Source organism: Telmatherina bonti (genome assembly GCF_933228915.1).
Source record: "Telmatherina bonti genome assembly, chromosome: 7".
Taxonomy (NCBI): Eukaryota; Metazoa; Chordata; class Actinopteri; order Atheriniformes; family Telmatherinidae; genus Telmatherina; species Telmatherina bonti.
Window position 1 is genome coordinate 785,811 of NC_136625.1, and position 17,100 is coordinate 802,910.

The 17,100-nt window shown below is 38.7% G+C and overlaps 1 protein-coding gene across 2 annotated transcripts in view; it reads right to left on the reverse strand.

Moving 5' to 3' along the window:
• LOC306758001 (inositol monophosphatase 1-like) overlaps positions 1-17,100 on the reverse strand; it is a 51,536-nt gene that overhangs the window by 18,977 nt on the left and 15,459 nt on the right. For both annotated transcript variants that reach the window (XM_079243209.1, XM_079243210.1), the window contains exons 2-7: positions 16,677-16,755; positions 16,154-16,287; positions 15,650-15,754; positions 15,501-15,546; positions 15,296-15,404; positions 15,122-15,230 (exon numbers count right to left, since the gene is read on the reverse strand). In XM_079243209.1, the coding sequence (XP_079099335.1) occupies positions 15,122-15,230; positions 15,296-15,404; positions 15,501-15,546; positions 15,650-15,754; positions 16,154-16,287; positions 16,677-16,739 (566 nt within the window). In that variant the 5' untranslated portion in view covers positions 16,740-16,755. The remainder of the gene's footprint in view (positions 1-15,121; positions 15,231-15,295; positions 15,405-15,500; positions 15,547-15,649; positions 15,755-16,153; positions 16,288-16,676; positions 16,756-17,100) is intronic.

Below are 17,100 nucleotides of genomic sequence, written 5' to 3' on the forward strand. Positions count from 1 at the left end.
ATGTTGTCAGTACGTTGTTAGCATGTTATCATCTTTTCTCAGTATGTTGTCAGTACGTTGTTAGTATGTTGTCATCTTTTCGCAGCATGTTGTCATCTTTTCTCAGCATTAGGTTAGCTTTTCTCAGCATGTTGTCAGTATGTTGTTAGCATGTCAGCTTTTCTCAGCATTTTGTCATTTTTCTCAGCCTGTTGTCAGTATGTTTTTGGCATGTTGTCATCTTTTCTCTGCATGTTGTCTGCTTTTCTCAGCATGTTGTTAGCATGTTAGTTTTTCTCAGTATGTTGTTAGCATGTTGTCATCTTTCCTCAGCATGTTGTCAGCTTTTCTCAGCATGTTGTCAGTTTGTTGTTAGCATGTTGTCATCTTTTCTCAGCATGTCAGTATATTGTCATCTTTTCTCAGCATGTTGTCAGTATGTTGTCTGTATGTTGTCAGCTTTTCTCAGCATGTTAGCATGTTATAATCTTTTCTTAGCATGTTGTCATCTTTTCTCAGCGTGTTGTCAGCTTTTCTCAGCATGTTGTCAGTTTGTTGTTAGCATGTTGTCATCTTTTCTCAGCATGTCAGTATATTGTCATCTTTTCTCAGCATGTTGTCAGTATGTTGTTAGCATGTTGTCATCTTTTCTCAGTATGTTGTCAGTATGTTGTTAGCATGTTGTCATCTTTTCTCAGCATGTTGTCAGTACGTTGTTAGCATGTTGTCATCTTTTCTCAGCATGTTGTCAGTATGTTGTCATCTTTTCTCAGCATGTTGTCAGTATGTTGTTAGCATGTCGTCATCTTTGCTCAGCATGTTGTCTGTATGTTGTCAGCTTTTCTTAGCATGTTAGCATGTTGTCATCTTTTCTTAGCGTGTTGTCAGTATGTTGTTATCATGTCGTCTGCTTTTCTCATCATGTTGTCAGTATGTTGTCATCTTTTCTCAGCATGTTGTCAGTATGTTGTCAGCTTTTCTCAATGTGTTGTCATCTTTTCTCAGCGTGTTGTCAGTATGTTGTTAGCATGTTGTCATCTTTTCTCAGCATGTTGTCTGTATGTTGTCAACTTTTCTCAGTATGTTGTCATCTTTCCTCAGCATGTTGTCAGTATGTTGTTAGTATGTTGTCAGCTTTACTCAGCATGTTTTTAGTATGTTGTCAGCTTTTCTCAGCATGTTGTCATCTTTTCTCAGCATGTTGTCAGTATGTTGTTAGCATGTTGTCATCTTTTCTCAGCATGTTGTCAGTATGTTGTTAGCATGATGTCAGTATGTTGTTAGCATGTTGTCATCTTTTCTCAGCATGTTGTCAGTATGTTGTCATCTTTTCTCAGCATGTTGTCAGTATGTTGTCAGTACGTTGTTAGCATGTTGTCATCTTTTCTCAGTATGTTGTCAGTACGTTGTTAGCATGTTGTCATCTTTTCGCAGCATGTTGTCATCTTTTCTCAGCATTAGGTTAGCTTTTCTCAGCATGTTGTCAGTATGTTGTTAGCATGTCAGCTTTTCTCAGCATTTTGTCATTTTTCTCAGCCTGTTGTCAGTATGTTGTTGGCATGTTGTCATCTTTTCTCTGCATGTTGTCTGCTTTTCTCAGCATGTTGTTAGCATGTTAGTTTTTCTCAGTATGTTGTTAGCATGTTGTCATCTTTCCTCAGCATGTTGTCAGCTTTTCTCAGCATGTTGTCAGTTTGTTGTTAGCATGTTGTCATCTTTTCTCAGCATGTCAGTATATTGTCATCTTTTCTCAGCATGTTGTCAGTATGTTGTCTGTATGTTGTCAGCATTTCTCAGCATGTTAGCATGTTATAATCTTTTCTCAGCATGTTGTCATCTTTTCTCAGCGTGTTGTCAGTATGTTGTTAGCATGTTGTCATCTTTTCTCAGCATGTTGTCAGTATGTTGTTAGCATGTTGTCATCTTTTCTCAGCATGTTGTCAGTATGTTGTCTGTATGTTGTCAGCTTTTCTCAGCATGTTAGCATGTTATAATCTTTTCTCAGCATGTTATCTTTTCTCAGCGTGTTGTCAGTATGTTGTTAGCATGTTGTCATCTTTTCTCAGCATGTTGTCAGTATGTTGTTAGCATGTTGTCATCTTTTCTCAGCATGTTGTCAGTATGTTGTTAACATCTTGTCATCTTTTCTCAGCATGTTGTCATCTTTTCTCAGCGTGTTGTCAGTATGTTGTTAGCATGTTGTCATCTTTTCTCAGCGTGTTGTCAGTATGTTGTTAGCATGTTGTCATCTTTTCTCAGCATGTTGTCAGTATGTTGTTAGCATGTTGTCAGCTTTTCTCAGCATGTTAGCATGTTGTCATCTTTTCTCAGCATGTTGTCAGTATGTTGTTAGCGTGTTGTCTGCTTTTCTCAGTATGTTGTCAGTATGTTGTTAGCTTTTCTCAGCATGTTGTCAGTATGTTGTTAGCGTGTTGTCTGCTTTTCTCGGTATGTTGTCGGTATGTCGTCATCTTTTCTCAGCATGTTGTCAGCTTTTCTCAATATGTTGTCAGTATGTTGTTAGCATGTTGTCATCTTTTCTCAGCATGTTGTCAGTATGTTGTTACCATGTTGTCATATTTTCTCAGGATGTTGTTAGCATGTTGTCATCTTTTCTCAGCATGTTGTCAGTATGTTGTCATCTTTTCTCAGCATGTTGTCAGTATGTTGTCATCTTTTCTCAGCATGTCAGTATGTTGTCATCTTTTCTCGGCATGTTGTCAGTATGTTGTTAGCATGTCGTCATCTTTTGTCAGCATGTTGTCTGTATGTTGTTAGCTTTTCTTAGCATGTTAGCATGTTGTCATCTTTTCTCAGCGTGTTGTCAGTATGTTTTTAGCATGTTGTCATCTTTTCTCAGCATGTTGTCAGTACGTTGTTAGCATGTCGTCATCTTTTGTCAGCATGTTGTCTGTATGTTGTTAGCTTTTCTTAGCATGTTAGCATGTTGTCATCTTTTCTCAGCGTGTTGTCAGTATGTTGTTAGCATGTTGTCATCTTTTCTCAGCATGTTGTCAGTATGTTGTCATCTTTTCTCAGCATGTTGTCAGTATGTTGTTAGCATGTCGTCATCTTTGCTCAGCATGTTGTCTGTATGTTGTCAGCTTTTCTTAGCATGTTAGCATGTTGTCATCTTTTCTCAGCGTGTTGTCAGTATGTTGTTATCATGTTGTCTGCTTTTCTCATCATGTTGTCAGTATGTTGTCATCTTTTCTCAGCATGTTGTCAGTATGTTGTCAGCTTTTCTCAGTATGTTGTCATCTTTCCTCAGCATGTTGTCAGTATGTTGTTAGTATGTTGTCAGCTTTACTCAGCATGTTTTTAGTATGTTGTCAGCTTTTCTCAGCATGTTGTCATCTTTTCTCAGCATGTTGTCAGTATGTTGTTAGCATGTTGTCATCTTTTCTCAGCATGTTGTCAGTATGTTGTTAGCATGATGTCAGTATGTTGTTAGCATGTTGTCATCTTTTCTCAGCATGTTGTCAGTATGTTGTCATCTTTTCTCAGCATGTTGTCAGTATGTTGTCAGTACGTTGTTAGCATGTTGTCATCTTTTCTCAGTATGTTGTCAGTACGTTGTTAGCATGTTGTCATCTTTTCGCAGCATGTTGTCATCTTTTCTCAGCATTAGGTTAGCTTTTCTCAGCATGTTGTCAGTATGTTGTTAGCATGTCTGCTTTTCTCAGCATGTTGTCAGTATGTTGTTAGCATGTCAGCTTTTCTCAGCATTTTGTCATTTTTCTCAGCCTGTTGTCAGTATGTTGTTGGCATGTTGTCATCTTTTCTCTGCATGTTGTCTGCTTTTCTCAGCATGTTGTTAGCATGTTAGTTTTTCTCAGTATGTTGTTAGCATGTTGTCATCTTTCCTCAGCATGTTGTCAGCTTGTTGTTAGCATGTTGTCATCTTTTCTCAGCATGTCAGTATATTGTCATCTTTTCTCAGCATGTTGTCAGTATGTTGTCTGTATGTTGTCAGCTTTTCTCAGCATGTTAGCATGTTATAATCTTTTCTCAGCATGTTGTCATCTTTTCTCAGCGTGTTGTCAGTATGTTGTTAGCATGTTGTCATCTTTTCTCAGCATGTTGTCAGTATGTTGTTAGCATGTTGTCATCTTTTCTCAGCATGTTGTCAGTATGTTGTCTGTATGTTGTCAGCTTTTCTCAGCATGTTAGCATGTTATAATCTTTTCTCAGCATGTTGTCATCTTTTCTCAGCGTGTTGTCAGTATGTTGTTAGCATGTTGTCATCTTTTCTCAGCATGTTGTCAGTATGTTGTTAGCATGTTGTCATCTTTTCTCAGCATGTTGTCAGTATGTTGTTAACATCTTGTTATCTTTTCTCAGCATGTTGTCATCTTTTCTCAGCGTGTTGTCAGTATGTTGTTAGCATGTTGTCATCTTTTCTCAGCGTGTTGTCAGTATGTTGTTAGCATGTTGTCAGCTTTTCTCAGCATGTTGTCATCTTTTCTCAGCATGTTGTCAGTATGTTGTTAGCGTGTTGTCTGCTTTTCTCAGTATGTTGTCAGTATGTTGTTAGCTTTTCTCAGCATGTTGTCAGTATGTTGTTAGCATGTTATCTTTTCTCGGTATGTTGTCGGTATGTTGTCAGTATGTCGTCATCTTTTCTCAGCATGTTGTCAGCTTTTCTCAATATGTTGTCAGTATGTTGTTAGCATGTTGTCATCTTTTCTCAGCATGTTGTCAGTATGTTGTTAGCATGTTGTCATATTTTCTCAGGATGTTGTTAGCATGTTGTCATCTTTTCTCAGCATGTTGTCAGTATGTTGTCATCTTTTCTCAGCATGTTGTCAGTATGTTGTTAGCATGTTGTCATCTTTTCTCAGCATGTTTTCAGTATGTTGTCATCTTTTCTCAGCATGTTGTCAGTATGTTGTCATCTTTTCTCAGCATGTTGTCAGTATGTTGTCATCTTTTCTCGGCATGTTGTCAGTATGTTGTTAGCATGTCGTCATCTTTTCTCAGCATGTTGTCTGTATGTTGTTAGCTTTTCTTAGCATGTTAGCATGTTGTCATCTTTTCTCAGCGTGTTGTGAATATGTTTTTAGCATGTTGTCATCTTTTCTCAGCATGTTGTCAGTATGTTGTTAGCATGTTGTCAGCTTTTCTCAGCATGTTAGCATGTTGTCATCTTTTCTCAGCATGTTGTCAGTATGTTGTTAGCGTGTTGTCTGCTTTTCTCAGTATGTTGTCAGTATGTTAGCTTTTCTCAGCATGTTGTCAGTATGTTGTTAGCATGTTATCTTTTCTCGGTATGTTGTCGGTATGTTGTCAGTATGTCGTCATCTTTTCTCAGCATGTTGTCAGCTTTTCTCAATATGTTGTCAGTATGTTGTTAGCATGTTGTCATCTTTTCTCAGCATGTTGTCAGTATGTTGTTAGCATGTTGTCATCTTTTCTCAGCATGTTGTCAGTATGTTGTCATCTTTTCTCAGCATGTTGTCAGCATGTTGTTAGCATGTTGTCATCTTTTCTCAGCATGTTGTCAGTATGTTAGTATGTTGTCATCTTTTCTTAGCATGTTAGTATGTTGTCAGCTTTTCTCAGTATGTTGTCATCTTTTCTCAGCATGTTGTCAGCATGTTAGCATGTTGTCATCTTTTCTCAGCATGTTGTCAGCATGTTGTTAGCATGTTGTCATCTTTTCTCAGCATGTTGTCAGTATGTTAGTATGTTGTCATCTTTTCTCAGCATGTTGTCAGCATGTTGTTAGTATGTTGTCAGTTTTTCTCAGCATGTTGTTAGCATGTTGTCATCTTTTCTCAGCATGTTGTCAGTCTGTTGTTAGTATGTTTTAATCTTTTCTTAGCATGTTGTTAGCACGGTGTCATCTTTTCTCAGCATGTTGTCAGCATGTTAGCATGTTGTCATCTTTTCTCAGCATGTTGTCAGTATGTTTTTAGTATGTTGTCATCTTTTCTTAGCATGTTAGTATGTTGTCAGCTTTTCTCAGTATGTTGTCATCTTTTCTCAGCATGTTGTCAGCATGTTAGCATGTTGTCATCTTTTCTCAGCATGTTGTCAGCATGTTGTTAGCATGTTGTCATCTTTTCTCAGCATGTTGTCAGTATGTTAGTATGTTGTCATCTTTTCTTAGCATGTTAGCATGTTGTCATCTTTTCTCAGCATGTTGTCAGCATGTTGTTAGTATGTTGTCAGTTTTTCTCAGCATGTTGTTAGCATGTTGTCATCTTTTCTCAGCATGTTGTCAGTCTGTTGTTAGTATGTTTTAATCTTTTCTTAGCATGTTGTTAGCACGGTGTCATCTTTTCTCAGCATGTTGTCAGCATGTTAGCATGTTGTCATCTTTTCTCAGCATGTTGTCAGTATGTTTTTAGTATGTTGTCAGCTTTTCTCAGCATGTTGTTAGCATGTTGTCAGTATGTCGTCATCTTTTCTCAGCATGTTATCTTTTCTCAGTATGTTTTTAGTATGTTGTCAGCTTTTCTCAGCATGTTGTCAGTGTGTTGTTAGCATGTTGTCATCTATTCTCAGCATGTTGTTAGCATTTTGTCATCTTTTCTCAGCATGTTATCTTTTCTCAGCATGTTGTCATCTTTTCTCAGCATGTTATCTTTTCTCAGCATGTTGTCATCTTTTCTCAGCATGTTATCTTTTCTCAGTATGTTGTCAGTATGTTGTCATCTTTTCTCAGCGTGTTGTCAGTATGTTGTTGGCATGTTGTCATCTTTTCTCAGCGTGTTGTCAGTATGTTGTTGGCATGTTGTCATCTTTTCTCAGCATGTTGTCAGTCTGTTAGTATGTTTTCATCTTTTCTCAGCATGTTGTTAGCATGTTGTCTGCTTTTCTCACCATGTTGTCTGCTTTTCTCAGCATGTTGTTAGCATGTTGTCATCTTTTCTCAGCATGTTGTCAGTATGTTGTTAGTATGTTGTCATCTTTTCTCAGCATGTTGTCAGTCTGTTAGTATGTTTTCATCTTTTCTCAGCATGTTGTTAGCATGTTGTCTGCTTTTCTCACCATGTTGTCTGCTTTTCTCAGCATGTTGTTAGTATGTTGTCATCTTTTCTCAGCATGTTGTTAGCATGTTGTCATCTTTTCTCAGCATGTTGTAAGCATGTTGTCATCTTTTCTCAGCATGTTGTAAGCATGTTGTCATCTTTTCTCAGCATGTTGTCAGTATGTTGTTAGTATGTTGTCAGCTTTACTCAGCATGTTTTTAGTATGTTGTCAGCTTTTCTCAGCATGTTGTCATCTTTTCTCAGCATGTTGTTAGCATGTTGTCATCTTTTCTCAACATGTTGTCAGCATGTTGTTTGCATGTTGTTCGTATGTTGTCAACATACTGACAACATGCTGAGAAAAGCTGTTAGTATGTTGTCGTCTTTTCTCAGCATGTTGTCATCTTTTCATCTTTTCTCAGCATGTTGTCAGTATGTTGTTATCTTTTCTCAGCATGTTGTCTGTATGTTGTCAACTTTTCTCAGTATGTTGTCATCTTTTCGCAGCATGTTGTCAGTATGTTGTTGGCATGTTGCCTGCTTTTCTCAGCATGTTGTCAGTATGTTGTTAGCATGTTGTCAGCTTTTCTCAGCATGTTGTCAGTGTGTTGTTAGCATGTTGTCAGTATGTTGTTAGCATGTTGTCATCTTTTCTCTGCATGTTGTCATCTTTTCTCAGCATGTTGTTAGCATGTTGTCATCTTTTCTCAGCATGTCAGTATATTGTCATCTTTTTTCAGCATGTTGTCAGTATGTTGTTAGCATGTTGTCATCTTTTCTCAGCATGTTGTCAGTATGTTGTCATCTTTTCTCAGTATGTTGTCAGTATGTTGTCAGTACGTTGTTAGCATGTTATCATCTTTTCTCAGTATGTTGTCAGTACGTTGTTAGTATGTTGTCATCTTTTCGCAGCATGTTGTCATCTTTTCTCAGCATTAGGTTAGCTTTTCTCAGCATGTTGTCAGTACGTTGTTAGCATGTTGTCATCTATTCTCAGCATGTTGTTAGCATTTTGTCATCTTTTCTCAGCATGTTATCTTTTCTCAGCATGTTGTCATCTTTTCTCAGCATGTTATCTTTTCTCAGCATGTTGTCATCTTTTCTCAGCATGTTATCTTTTCTCAGTATGTTGTCAGTATGTTGTCATCTTTTCTCAGCGTGTTGTCAGTATGTTGTTGGCATGTTGTCATCTTTTCTCAGCGTGTTGTCAGTATGTTGTTGGCATGTTGTCATCTTTTCTCAGCATGTTGTCAGTCTGTTAGTATGTTTTCATCTTTTCTCAGCATGTTGTTAGCATGTTGTCTGCTTTTCTCACCATGTTGTCTGCTTTTCTCAGCATGTTGTTAGCATGTTGTCATCTTTTCTCAGCATGTTGTCAGTATGTTGTTAGTATGTTGTCATCTTTTCTCAGCATGTTGTCAGTCTGTTAGTATGTTTTCATCTTTTCTCAGCATGTTGTTAGCATGTTGTCTGCTTTTCTCACCATGTTGTCTGCTTTTCTCAGCATGTTGTTAGTATGTTGTCATCTTTTCTCAGCATGTTGTTAGCATGTTGTCATCTTTTCTCAGCATGTTGTAAGCATGTTGTCATCTTTTCTCAGCATGTTGTAAGCATGTTGTCATCTTTTCTCAGCATGTTGTCAGTATGTTGTTAGTATGTTGTCAGCTTTACTCAGCATGTTTTTAGTATGTTGTCAGCTTTTCTCAGCATGTTGTCATCTTTTCTCAGCATGTTGTTAGCATGTTGTCATCTTTTCTCAACATGTTGTCAGCATGTTGTTTGCATGTTGTTCGTATGTTGTCAACATACTGACAACATGCTGAGAAAAGCTGTTAGTATGTTGTCGTCTTTTCTCAGCATGTTGTCATCTTTTCATCTTTTCTCAGCATGTTGTCAGTATGTTGTTATCTTTTCTCAGCATGTTGTCTGTATGTTGTCAACTTTTCTCAGTATGTTGTCATCTTTTCGCAGCATGTTGTCAGTATGTTGTTGGCATGTTGCCTGCTTTTCTCAGCATGTTGTCAGTATGTTGTTAGCATGTTGTCAGCTTTTCTCAGCATGTTGTCAGTGTGTTGTTAGCATGTTGTCAGTATGTTGTTAGCATGTTGTCATCTTTTCTCTGCATGTTGTCATCTTTTCTCAGCATGTTGTTAGCATGTTGTCATCTTTTCTCAGCATGTCAGTATATTGTCATCTTTTTTCAGCATGTTGTCAGTATGTTGTTAGCATGTTGTCATCTTTTCTCAGCATGTTGTCAGTATGTTGTCATCTTTTCTCAGTATGTTGTCAGTATGTTGTCAGTACGTTGTTAGCATGTTATCATCTTTTCTCAGTATGTTGTCAGTACGTTGTTAGTATGTTGTCATCTTTTCGCAGCATGTTGTCATCTTTTCTCAGCATTAGGTTAGCTTTTCTCAGCATGTTGTCAGTATGTTGTTAGCATGTCAGCTTTTCTCAGCATTTTGTCATTTTTCTCAGCCTGTTGTCAGTATGTTGTTGGCATGTTGTCATCTTTTCTCTGCATGTTGTCTGCTTTTCTCAGCATGTTGTTAGCATGTTAGTTTTTCTCAGTATGTTGTTAGCATGTTGTCATCTTTCCTCAGCATGTCAGCTTTTCTCAGCATGTTGTCAGTTTGTTGTTAGCATGTTGTCATCTTTTCTCAGCATGTCAGTATAATGTCATCTTTTCTCAGCATGTTGTCAGTATGTTGTTAGCATGTTGTCATCTTTTCTCAGTATGTTGTCAGTATGTTGTTAGCATGTTGTCATCTTTTCTCAGCATGTTGTCAGTACGTTGTTAGCATGTTGTCATCTTTTCTCAGCATGTTGTCAGTATGTTGTCATCTTTTCTCAGCATGTTGTCAGTATGTTGTTAGCATGTCGTCATCTTTGCTCAGCATGTTGTCTGTATGTTGTCAGCTTTTCTTAGCATGTTAGCATGTTGTCATCTTTTCTCAGCGTGTTGTCAGTATGTTGTTATCATGTTGTCTGCTTTTCTCATCATGTTGTCAGCATGTTGTCATCTTTTCTCAGCATGTTGTCAGTATGTTGTCAGCTTTTCTCAATATGTTGTCATCTTTTCTCAGCGTGTTGTCAGTATGTTGTTAGCATGTTGTCATCTTTTCTCAGCATGTTGTCTGTATGTTGTCAACTTTTTTCAGTATGTTGTCATCTTTCCTCAGCATGTTGTCAGTATGTTGTTAGTATGTTGTCAGCTTTACTCAGCATGTTTTTAGTATGTTGTCATCTTTTCTCAGCATGTTGTAAGCATGTTGTCATCTTTTCTCAGCATGTTGTCAGTATGTTGTTAGTATGTTGTCAGCTTTACTCAGCATGTTTTTAGTATGTTGTCAGCTTTTCTCAGCATGTTGTCATCTTTTCTCAGCATGTTGTTAGCATGTTGTCATCTTTTCTCAACATGTTGTCAGCATGTTGTTTGCATGTTGTTCGTATGTTGTCAACATACTGACAACATGCTGAGAAAAGCTGTTAGTATGTTGTCGTCTTTTCTCAGCATGTTGTCATCTTTTCATCTTTTCTCAGCATGTTGTCAGTATGTTGTTATCTTTTCTCAGCATGTTGTCTGTATGTTGTCAACTTTTCTCAGTATGTTGTCATCTTTTCGCAGCATGTTGTCAGTATGTTGTTGGCATGTTGCCTGCTTTTCTCAGCATGTTGTCAGTATGTTGTTAGCATGTTGTCAGCTTTTCTCAGCATGTTGTCAGTGTGTTGTTAGCATGTTGTCAGTATGTTGTTAGCATGTTGTCATCTTTTCTCTGCATGTTGTCATCTTTTCTCAGCATGTTGTTAGCATGTTGTCATCTTTTCTCAGCATGTCAGTATATTGTCATCTTTTTTCAGCATGTTGTCAGTATGTTGTTAGCATGTTGTCATCTTTTCTCAGCATGTTGTCAGTATGTTGTCATCTTTTCTCAGTATGTTGTCAGTATGTTGTCAGTACGTTGTTAGCATGTTATCATCTTTTCTCAGTATGTTGTCAGTACGTTGTTAGCATGTTGTCATCTTTTCGCAGCATGTTGTCATCTTTTCTCAGCATTAGGTTAGCTTTTCTCAGCATGTTGTCAGTATGTTGTTAGCATGTTGTCATCTTTTCTCAGCATGTCAGTATAATGTCATCTTTTCTCAGCATGTTGTCAGTATGTTGTTAGCATGTTGTCATCTTTTCTCAGTATGTTGTCAGTATGTTGTTAGCATGTTGTCATCTTTTCTCAGCATGTTGTCAGTACGTTGTTAGCATGTTGTCATCTTTTCTCAGCATGTTGTCAGTATGTTGTCATCTTTTCTCAGCATGTTGTCAGTATGTTGTTAGCATGTCGTCATCTTTGCTCAGCATGTTGTCTGTATGTTGTCAGCTTTTCTTAGCATGTTAGCATGTTGTCATCTTTTCTCAGCGTGTTGTCAGTATGTTGTTATCATGTTGTCTGCTTTTCTCATCATGTTGTCAGCATGTTGTCATCTTTTCTCAGCATGTTGTCAGTATGTTGTCAGCTTTTCTCAATATGTTGTCATCTTTTCTCAGCGTGTTGTCAGTATGTTGTTAGCATGTTGTCATCTTTTCTCAGCATGTTGTCTGTATGTTGTCAACTTTTTTCAGTATGTTGTCATCTTTCCTCAGCATGTTGTCAGTATGTTGTTAGTATGTTGTCAGCTTTACTCAGCATGTTTTTAGTATGTTGTCAGCTTTTCTCAGCATGTTGTCATCTTTTCTCAGCATGTTGTCAGTATGTTGTTAGCATGTTGTCATCTTTTCTCAGCATGTTGTCAGTATGTTGTCATCTTTTCTCAGCATGTTGTCAGTATGTTGTCAGTACGTTGTTAGCATGTTGTCATCTTTTCTCAGTATGTTGTCAGTACGTTGTTAGCATGTTGTCATCTTTTCGCAGCATGTTGTCATCTTTTCTCAGCATTAGGTTAGCTTTTCTCAGCATGTTGTCAGTATGTTGTTAGCATGTCAGCTTTTCTCAGCATTTTGTCATTTTTCTCAGCCTGTTGTCAGTATGTTGTTGGCATGTTGTCATCTTTTCTCTGCATGTTGTCTGCTTTTCTCAGCATGTTGTTAGCATGTTAGTTTTTCTCAGTATGTTGTTAGCATGTTGTCATCTTTCCTCAGCATGTTGTCAGCTTTTCTCAGCATGTTGTCAGTTTGTTGTTAGCATGTTGTCATCTTTTCTCAGCATGTCAGTATATTGTCATCTTTTCTCAGCATGTTGTCAGTATGTTGTCTGTATGTTGTCAGCTTTTCTCAGCATGTTAGCATGTTATAATCTTTTCTCAGCATGTTGTCATCTTTTCTCAGCGTGTTGTCAGTATGTTGTTAGCATGTTGTCATCTTTTCTCAGCATGTTGTCAGTATGTTGTTAGCATGTTGTCATCTTTTCTCAGCATGTTGTCAGTATGTTGTCTGTATGTTGTCAGCTTTTCTCAGCATGTTAGCATGTTATAATCTTTTCTCAGCATGTTGTCATCTTTTCTCAGCATGTTGTCAGTATGTTGTTAGCGTGTTGTCTGCTTTTCTCAGTATGTTGTCAGTATGTTGTTAGCTTTTCTCAGAATGTTGTAAGTATGTTGTTAGCATGTTATCTTTTCTCGGTATGTTGTCGGTATGTTGTCAGTATGTCGTCATCTTTTCTCAGCATGTTGTCAGCTTTTCTCAATATGTTGTCAGTATGTCGTCATCTTTTCTCAGCATGTTGTCAGCTTTTCTCAATATGTTGTCAGTATGTTGTTAGCATGTTGTCATCTTTTTTAGCATGTTGTCAGTATGTTGTTAGCATGTTGTCATATTTTCTCAGGATGTTGTTAGCATGTTGTCATCTTTTCTCAGCATGTTGTCAGTATGTTGTCATCTTTTCTCAGCATGTTGTCAGTATGTTGTTAGCATGTTGTCATCTTTTCTCAGCATGTTGTCAGTATGTTGTCATCTTTTCTCAGCATGTTGTCAGTATGTTGTCATCTTTTCTCAGCATGTTGTCAGTATGTTGTTAGCATGTCGTCATCTTTTCTCAACATGTTGTCTGTATGTTGTTAGCTTTTCTTAGCATGTTAGCATGTTGTCATCTTTTCTCAGCGTGTTGTCAGTATGTTTTTAGCATGTTGTCATCTTTTCTCAGCATGTTGTCAGTATGTTGTTAGCATGTTGTCAGCTTTTCTCAGCATGTTAGCATGTTGTCATCTTTTCTCAGCATGTTGTCAGTATGTTGTTAGCGTGTTGTCTGCTTTTCTCAGTATGTTGTCAGTATGTTAGCTTTTCTCAGCATGTTGTCAGTATGTTGTTAGCATGTTATCTTTTCTCGGTATGTTGTCGGTATGTTGTCAGTATGTCGTCATCTTTTCTCAGCATGTTGTCAGCTTTTCTCAATATGTTGTCAGTATGTTGTTAGCATGTTGTCATCTTTTCTCAGCATGTTGTCAGTATGTTGTTAGCATGTTGTCATCTTTTCTCAGCATGTTGTCAGTATGTTGTCATCTTTTCTCAGCATGTTGTCAGTATGTTGTCATCTTTCCTCGGCATGTTGTCAGTATGTTGTTAGCATGTTGTCATCTTTTCTCAGCATGTTGTCTGTATGTCATTAGCTTTTCTCAGCATGTTAGCATGTTGTCATCTTTTCTCAGCGTGTTGTCAGTATGTTTTTAGCATGTTGTCATCTTTTCTCAGCATGTTGTCAGTATGTTGTTAGCATGTTGTCAGTATGTTGTTAGCATGTTATCTTTTCTCAGCATGTTGTCAGTATATTGTCATCTTTTCTCAGCGTGTTGTCAGTATGTTTTTAGCATGTTGTCATCTTTTCTCAGCATGTTGTCAGTATGTTGTTAGCATGTTGTCATCTTTTCTCAGCATGTTGTCTGTATGTTGTTAGCTTTTCTCAGCATGTTAGCATGTTGTCATCTTTTCTCAGCGTGTTGTCAGTATGTTTTTAGCATGTTATCTTTTCTCAGCATGTTGTCAGTATATTGTCATCTTTTCTCAGCGTGTTGTCAGTATGTTTTTAGCATGTTGTCATCTTTTCTCAGCATGTTGTCAGTATGTTGTTAGCATGTTATCTTTTCTCAGCATGTTGTCAGTATATTGTCATCTTTTCTCAGCGTGTTGTCAGTATGTTTTTAGCATGTTGTCATCTTTTCTCAGCGTGTTGTCAGTATGTTTTTAGCATGTTGTCATCTTTTCTCAGCATGTTGTCAGTATGTTGTTAGCATGTCATCATCTTTTCTCAGCATGTTGTCTGTATGTTGTTAGCATGTCATCATCTTTTCTCAGCATGTTGTCTGTATGTTGTTAGCTTTTCTCAGCATGTTAGCATGTTGTCATCTTTTCTCAGCATGTTGTCAGTATATTGTCATCTTTTCTCAGCGTGTTGTCAGTATGTTTTTAGCATGTTGTCATCTTTTCTCAGCATGTTGTCAGTATGTTGTTAGCATGTTGTCATCTTTTCTCAGCATGTTGTCAGTATATTGTCATCTTTTTTCAGCATGTTGTCATCTTTTCTCAGCGTGTTGTCAGTATGTTTTTAGCATGTTGTCATCTTTTCTCAGCATGTTGTTTGCATGTTGTTAGCATGTTGTCAGCTTTTCTCACCGTGTTGTCAGTATGTTTTTAGCATGTTGTCATCTTTTCTCAGCGTGTTGTCAGTATGTTGTTAGCATGTTGTCATCTTTTCTCAGCATGTTGTCAGTATGTTTTTAGCATGTTGTCATCTTTTCTCAGCATGTTGTCAGTATGTTTTTAGCATGTTGTCATCTTTTCTCAGCATGTTGTCAGCATGTTGTTAGCATGTTGTCAGCTTTTCTCAGCATGTTGTCAGTATGTTTTTAGCATGTTGTCATCTTTTCTCAGCATGTTGTCATCTTTTCTCAGCATGTTGTCAGTATGTTTTTAGCATGTTGTCATCTTTTCTCAGCATGTTGTCAGTATGTTGTTAGCATGTTGTCATCTTTTCTCAGCATGTTGTCAGCTTTTCTCAATATGTTGTCAGTATGTTGTTAGCATGTTGTCATCTTTTCTCAGCATGTTGTCAGTATGTTGTTAGCATGTTGTCATCTTTTCTCAGCATGTTGTCAGCATGTTGTTAGCATGTTGTCAGCTTTTCTCAGCATGTTGTTTGCATGTTGGTAGAGCATCTGTGTGAGCCGTGTGCATGTTATACCCGTGGACCGGCAGACTCAGGATGTTGTTCAGGCTGCAGAAGATTCTGTCAACAGCTTCTGGGTCTCTATTTGATCCAAACTCCGTGGCAATAATGGACCGATGGACATCTGAGGACAAGACCAGTTTTCAACCTCAACGATCCTTGGTGATTGATTAATGATCGCTCACTGACCTGTCTGCTCAGACACCTGCAGCGACTCTCCGTTACAGAAGGCTCCCTTCCCTCGCCTCGCCGTAAACATCTTGTCCTCCAGACAGCTGTACACCACTCCAAACTCTACCTGGTGAAAGACACACACCTGGAGTACCTGCAGGACTTCCTCACTGTACAGGTGAGGAGGTTACAGGTAAAAGAACTGAACAGTGAAGGCGCAGACCTGTCTATTGACTGAAAATCCGATGGAAATGGCAATGAAAGGAAACCTGTCAGACAGAAAGCAGGTAAACGTCCCTGATTAGTCAGACAGGTGTACATGAGACGTGCAGGTCAAAGTGAAGATGATGAACATGAAGTAATAAAACTCACGCATGAACAAAGTTGGTGGTTCCATCGATGGGGTCGATGATCCAGGTGGGATCTTCAGTCAGAACACAGGTGTCACCTGCTGCCACTGACTCCTCCCCTATAAACCTAAGAGAAGCACACCATCCGCTGTTCTGATATCAATCAGCTTATTGATTACTTCTTTCTGCAGCAGTTTCTCTGAACGGAACCAATAGCTGTGATTGGTTATCTCTGGTAGGCCCACCTCAACATGTGCATCAAACTACCTGTGCCCTGAACCAGGACTAACCAGCCCAGGTTACCTGTCTGTTAGCTGGTTATCCACCCACTGCTCTCTATTTGGATCAGAACATTGATTGGTCTGAGGCGTTTAGAATGATTGATCCCTGATCCGTCAGTGCCAGTTACCATGGTAATTCACCCGGTAACCATGACGATCCCTGGTGAGAGGTGAACCAGCGTTGTAGGACAGACACCCCTGGATAACAAAGTCCAGCTTCCTGTCCAGGTCTCTGGCCCACCTACCTGTGTGTGGGGAATTTCTCCTTTACTGATTGGATGATGAGCCGCTCCACCTTCTGATCGGTTTGCGTCACCAAATCCACATCTGAACTCTTTGTCATCACTGATCGGTCATGACTCAGAGCCTCGCGAACCACCTGATCAATACAGGAATCCATGTACAATCAATCAATACTCGATGGTAAAAGCTGGTCACCGCAGGATATCTCTGGTCACATGACATTAGTGGTTATTATGGTCTGGAATGAGGTGATTCCTCATCAGGTTTACTTGGTTCCACAGATCTGCTCCTGACCAACACATGTTTTTACCTTTAATAATAATAATTACATTTTAATCCTCCCAATAAACAATCAATTCATCGCTTTACAATCATTAATAATGATGTCATAGTTTTTCTGCCTCAATATAAAAACCAATCAGCAAACAAACATTTAATCAGAAACATTTTCATGCAGAAGATCCTCTCCAGGACCAAAGGGACCACCGTGTTTACGCGTCACATGACCAATCATCTCCGTCTCACCTCCCCAGCTTTCCTCGCTATGGCAACGGCGTGATCCATAACCTTCTGCCAGGCATCGGCCATGTTGGAGGAGCAGCGTCTGAAACACAGGTGAGAGGTCAGGGCTGAGGACATCTCGTCCAGCCGAACCCCTGACCAGCGACTCTGGACTGTGGACCTTTGTTGGTGACTACTGGTATTTTCCCAGTACAGCTCGACCCGATTGTTGTTGAAATGTTTGTTTTTATTCTTCTCAGCACAACTCGCTCGAGTCTGACCCCCTTGACCCCAAGAGAAACTTCTGAACCTTGGCAGACACCACAAGCCAATCATAATAGCGATATTCTATGACTTGCATACACTTCCGTATAAAAGTGGCTCAACAGCGCCCCCTAGACACGACCAATGTCCCCCATAGAACAGGGTCAAAAAAGTTTACTTCGAC